The sequence below is a fragment of the Pinus tabuliformis genome, chromosome 1_2, assembly GCF_031772625.1.
Source record: "Pinus tabuliformis cultivar Carrire ecotype Pingquan chromosome 1_2, CPIR1, whole genome shotgun sequence".
In the NCBI taxonomy this organism is placed as follows: Eukaryota; Viridiplantae; Streptophyta; class Pinopsida; order Pinales; family Pinaceae; genus Pinus; species Pinus tabuliformis.
The window spans coordinates 427131827-427138042 of record NC_142298.1 but is presented as its reverse complement, the minus strand read 5'-3'; the positions used below and the strand labels follow the sequence as shown (position 1 = coordinate 427138042).

The following is a 6216-nucleotide window of genomic DNA, read 5'->3' as shown; positions in this document are numbered from 1 at the left end:
CTAATCTGGAGCTTATTCCGAAAGTTGGTCATTACAAAGTATAAAGGAAGTAGATACTGGAATAACGAAAATGTTCTGAAAAACTTGAAAATAAAAAATAATACCACAAACACAACTCCATGACAACACTCCAATGGCAAACCTCAGACAACAGGATTTCTGTGCATACAAGGTCAATTTATAAGATGGAAATTCTTCAGCCATCCTGTAAGTCCTAAAAATGCAGTCACTAAAACATAAAATACATGTTAATCTGGAAGTCATCATGACATGCACTTCCTGGGAGAAAACCATAATTAACAGAAAATTGTAGGCAAGCTACTGGTTTTCAGGGTTTCACAGCCTACAAGCATCGCAGTAGACAAATTTAAATGGGCCTTGCTTGAAGCAAATCATTTAATGAAAAGTACAAAGGCAGTTGAACTAGCCCATGATAATATCAATATTTTACATGAAAACATATGAAGAATTCAGCATAATAATAAACTCAAAATATGGGAAAAACTCTTCAGCAAGTTAGCCTGTCATCCTAATCAAGATCATCCAATTCTACTCGAGGATATTCAGAAAACAGTTGCATCTATAGGACTCTCAAACGCATACACAAAAACACGGATTCCAATGATTGGGTACCCACACCTTAGGGGCTCACTCTCACTGGAAATAAGCATATAACTTACATGTGCTGCATTTATCTGATCAATCATCAACTATAACAGGTCCGGAGATCGAAAGAACAGAATCATTATCTAAGTGGGTAAAAATTTTAGACTCTCGAGGTAAGATCAAACGAAGTTAAGCATGCAATCTTCTTCTCTTAGAAAGAGGAGAATCAGGTGGAGAAGATCGGCATCCGATGTCAGGAACCAAGGAAGCATCATCAAATCCAAAGATCGTCAAGTCCTCTCTTCGCTTGCCTTCCTTTGGTTGACAAATAGTTTTTCGAGGCCAATAAAGCCCAGATGCGGTTGGTGGAGATGCCATTTCAGGAACCTGTGCAAGATAGTTTTCAGAATTATCTTCCTCTGTGCTATAGGAATTTGCAGGCCATTCTTCTACAAAGTTGGCATTATCTGCCTGTCAAACATAAAACATCCCAAATAAAGATTAGATCTAAAGTGAAGGGCACAATTATATTCAACTAACATTAGAAATCCTGCTAAGACATATGTGTCAGTGCCAAATATCATCTTCTACAAAATGAAAAATGACAAACTGAACAAGGAATAAAGCAAAGCTATATATATATATATATATATATATATATATATATATATATATATATATAATATAAGTCATTGTATATCAAACCTTATTTAATTACAGATGAAATTTTCCTTTCAAAACAGACATACCTTGATTACAAGTGGAATTTTTTCTTTCAAGACAAACTTTAAATAAGTACAAATGAGATAAGTTCCTAACTACTGGCTTTTAACAAAAACCTAGAAGACAGAATTAAAATAAATAATCAATGATGATGATGATGATTAATGTCCATTCACACCAATGAGATCTATTGGACCTTACGAAAAAATGAGATTAATTGAGATATTTTAATATTTTATTTCTATGATCGAAGAGGAGGGAGAGAAGCGTTCCTAGATCACTGTAGTTTTGCTGACTGAACAAGTCAAGAAGGTTGGTAGTATGGCAATCCAAGAGAAAGTGCTTTTCACCATCAACCCTCTTAGTATCGCACAGTTGACAGATTCTTTCATCCCAGAGTGTTTTAGGGATAGAACAACGCCCGGTTCACTTTGAAGCTTATGGGAGTTAGTTCTTATCTTTGCAATGTTCATTTTCTTCTAGCGCTAGTCAAGGCAGAGAGATAATTCTGGTTAGCGAAAGTGGGGTTGATCACCTCTTTATAATGCCTTAGCTTCCTTTTCCCCTCTAGCTCCTTGGCACCCCACAATTTGTCCTTAAATTTGGAAAAAAAAAAAATACCTGGTGAGGCACAGGGAACAAACATAACGCTACAATTATCAGCTACAAAAGTTTTACTATGGTTTGGGAGGTCTACACCAGCTATGAAAATCTGATCACGTGGCCCCAATGACTCAGGGCATACTCCAAGTTTCCCTCTCTTGACTCTGCTCCGAGCTTCTCGAGATTGAGGGTGAGCATGAGGGTGAGCAGTGTAAACCCATTATCTCACTTTTGCCTGCCCAAGGTAGAGGGTATGCCTTAGCTACATGAGGGTTGGCTTGTTAAGTTTTACCTGGTGTTGGCTTTTGGAAAGAAATGGCACATTATCCTTGCTACATTTAATCTGAGTCCAACCAAACTCATCATTCTTTCAATAACTCAAAAGAGAAGTGGAGAATTTGATGCCTTAAAATCCTATATACTGGAAACATACTCGAATGAAATTACAATGTACGTGCTTTCTAGTACTGAACTTCGTAAAACGCTTTCAGTTCCAACATGAATTCTTCTTCCAAATAAACAGTAAATAAACAAATAAACAACATTACATACCCTGGAAGAACCTGCCTCGCCAAAGCCATAACCATTGTCCAAGTCAGGCAAATTGAGAAATTCATCCATTCTCCAGAGCGGTAGCAAATCCGAAAAATACTCAGAAACAGTACCTCTTCGGGATATGCCTCCTCCTCCTATTCCCTTCTGTACTCCTTGATGCAACGATGCAGGGACTTCCGTTGGACCATTTCTCAAGGTTTGTGGTTTTTCGTTGGTGATATCAGACGACTGTGTAGAAGTTTTTGTGGAAGGAGAAATGGTGTTCGAGGGTTCAAGGCCAACCTTAACCCCTGTCACTAGAAATCTTTGATGGGCAGCTACAAGATTGTTAAGAGAATGTATTGAAACATCGCATTGCCGGCAAAGAAGAGCTCGGTCTTCCAGACAGAAAAAATATCCCGTCTTCTCCTGTAACAAAAGCAACCGAAACTCATTCAACCTTAGTTCCCATCACCAGAGATGGATTTTAACAAATAATTATGTCAAACTAAGCATTTGCTGCTAACAGACATGTAGACCTATTCAGGATTCTCGCAAGATAAATGACGAGGGATTGAACCACAAAATCAGTTTTACACATAAAAAAAATCAGGGGAACCATAACAAAAATTCAATCTCGTAGGGGCACTGCGACTAAATTTCAATCTATACCTTAATCTCAATATAACAAATCTGCGTGTGGAATTTGAGGCAAAGTACGGCTTATTAAATTGAAACCAAACCCCCAAATCAAATAATCATCCACCTGGGGATCTGTGAATATTATTTCACGCAAAACCCAAATCATAAAACCATCCATCTTAGACATTTTTTCCACATTAAATTCATTCTACAGACTGCATTTCAACTTAACCCTAGTGGAGCAGTATTAACTGAATTTAATCTGAAACCAATCTGAAACCAGTCTGGTTAGACTACGGCAATCTGAAATCCAGTATTATCGTCTTGGATACTACTATTACAGAAATCAATTAAAAGGCCATGTTACCACAGAGACCTATTTGGATTTGGCTACTAAGATTCAATCTCAGAATGAGCCATCTGATGCACTGTTACTGAAACCTAACAGCCCATGAATGTGAACCCTGAAACAGAAAAGATATGGACTTACCTGGCAAATGTCACATTTGGGCGACTGAGAAGAAGGGTTGATGAGGGATACTCTCTGATGTTTGCTAGCTAATTTGTTGGCAGCGTGGACATTATTGTCACAGGCTGAACAGAGAGCAGCCTCATCAGCACAACACAGGAAAGTGGCCTCTGCTTTTTCACAGACATCACACTGGACCTTCATCTTCATCTATTTCTGTACAACACCCTGATATCTGTTTGCTATAGCTAGACCCTGGTATCTGTTCTACTATGTTTTGATACTATACAAGGGATTGGCTTGGGCTCCAAGCATCTCTGGTGGGCTAAGTCATTAATGTTATCAAATCAAAGTCGTTGTTAACAAGATTCAGTGGACATTTTGTCAACCGTTGGATTATAAAGATTTTTGTGATTAAGTTCCCTCAATTTTGTGGTCATTAGATGGTGGTTTGTCATTTCCGACTTGAAAGTTTGAAGAGATGGTGAGATGCTGTCACCTTCAGACACAACCTAGCCTAGCACATAAACAACTTAACACACATGCATTGCTGCCTCGACCCATTTACATTTATGGAAAACTCAAACAACCTACCACACATGCATTGCCTCCTCGAGCCATTTAGATTTATGAGAGACTTGAATGTCTTTTTTCTCGCACTACAACAGTGTCAGGGATATGCTTTTCACACAATATTTCGTCACTCCACAGCATGAGAACATCATGTAGAGAAAAGGATGTTGAACTGGAGCAAGATATTTTTCACATTATTTGCAATTTGAAGTTTGGTGATGTTAAGATATCTTCTCAAGATATACAATGTAAATATTACATCCTGTAGAGAAAAGTATATTGAGCTGGAGCAAGATATTTTTGACATTATTTGCAATTTGAAGTTCGGTGATGTTAATATATTTTTTTCGAGATATGGAATGTAAATATCATTTATTTGCAATTTGCAGTTTGGTGGTGATGGCATGATATCTACTCCTTGCAATTTGGAAATGTGCGATGTACTTAACATTTTTTTGAAATTTCTAACATTATTAAATATTTAACATGGTTATTAAATAAAAAATAAAAATAAAAATAATATAAATATATTAGTGTGAAAAGAATTAAATTTAATTATATTTTTAATTTTTTGTTTTGGTTTTTTTTTAAATTTGGTAATGTAATTTTGAAAAATTTTGTGATTTTCCGCTATTTAAAATTCATTTTTAAATGCATAAATCAATTCAACACCATTTTTTTTTTTAATGGGAGGGGCTAGTTCCCTTTAGAAGCATTATGGACCCTCTTTTATTACATATATATTGGTACATATGCGTGTCAGAGCACTGACAGCCATCACATCGAAGCTTAATCGCCATCACCAGGGTCTCCATGGATCAACATACGCTGCAGCATACGCGCAGCTCCGCAGGAATCGAAACCGGCCGGGGGCGTGCAAACCAACCCGCCTGACCGTTACATCATGCACTTGTGTGCATCCATATTTTGATTATAGAGACTACAATCATTAGATATGAGATGCAACTATCATTTGTTTGTAATTTCTAATATATATTAATGTAAACATTAATATTGAATTATTAATATGTTTATTAAATAAATAATTTAATATAAATATATTACTATCAAAATAATTAAATTTAATTACTTTTCTACTTTTTTTATGTTTTGTTTTTTTTTCTAAATTTTGTAGTGTAATTTTGGACAAGATTGTGATTTTTGGCTATTTAAAATATATTTTTGAATGTATAAATAGATTCAATGCCTTAAAAACCCATAGAACACTTTGATTATGTAGACTATACAATTTGGAGAAATAGGACGTAACTATCATTTGTTTGTATTTCTAACATATATTATTGTAAACATTAATATTGAATTACTAACCTGGTTATTAAATAAAAAATAAAATAATATAAATATATTATTCTCAAAATAATTAAATTTAATTATTTTTCTATTTTTTTATGTTTTTTTATGCTTTTTTTTTTTTTTTTTTTTAACTTGGTAGTGTAATTTTGGATAAGATTGTGATTTTTCGCTATTTAAAATACATTTTTGAATGCATAAATAGATTCAACGCCCTTAAAAACCCATGGAGCACTTCGATTATGCAGACTACACAACTCAATCTTGTAATTTTAACAATTCGTTATTGGATTTCTAACAATATTAACCAAAAAATATGGCCAAAAAAGTCAAAACGTAGAAGACATAAACTACAACTATATATATAATTTAATTTCAAGGTCACAGCCAAGTTGAACACCAAATTGGTGTATAGATCTTCTTGATTGAGGGGCGAGGCAGAGCGAATTGACTTTTAAAATTTGTGTCTTAAGAGGAAACACATACTTTTAACCATTGAGCCCACATTAGGCTTCTTTTCATTATGTACAAACATTATTTTAAATTGTAATGTGTCATTAGTTATAATGGGACATACAATTTAAAGCAAAGACTATCAATACATTTTACAATATAATGTAATTAAGATACATATAAGGCATGGGAGGTGTGGAGATCATTTCTATCATTAAAAAATATGGAAAACACCTTTGAATGGGGACTTGGTAAAGCTTCAAACAAACAAGTAAAGGCATTTTCTTTGTTTTAAGGGTTGA

At 34.8% G+C, this 6216-nt stretch overlaps 1 protein-coding gene across 1 annotated transcript; it reads right to left on the bottom strand.

Moving 5' to 3' along the window:
* Positions 1-358: 358 nt before the first annotated feature.
* On the bottom strand, positions 359-4061 carry LOC149206177 (B-box zinc finger protein 22-like). The gene is made up of 3 exons (XM_089395333.1): positions 3599-4061; positions 2485-2895; positions 359-1077 (listed from the first exon to the last, which is right to left on the bottom strand). Exons 1-3 carry the CDS (start codon positions 3785-3787, stop codon positions 796-798), a joined length of 882 nt encoding a protein of 293 aa, XP_089251459.1. The 5' UTR covers positions 3788-4061; the 3' UTR covers positions 359-795.
* Positions 4062-6216: the final 2155 nt, after the last annotated feature.

What these genes read in the sequence shown, in the direction of transcription:
- LOC149206177 (XM_089395333.1), bottom strand. Translation starts at nt 3,787, where the DNA reads ATGAAGATGAAGGTCCAGTGTGATGTCTGTGAAAAAGCAGAGGCCACT. An exon ending in CCAAATGTGACATTTGCCAG is followed by an intron (nt 2,896 to 3,598) that starts GTAAGTCCATAT and finishes CTTTTGTTACAG; the next exon opens with GAGAAGACGGGATATTTTTT. An exon ending in GCGAGGCAGGTTCTTCCAGG is followed by an intron (nt 1,078 to 2,484) that starts GTATGTAATGTT and finishes TATGTTTGACAG; the next exon opens with GCAGATAATGCCAACTTTGT.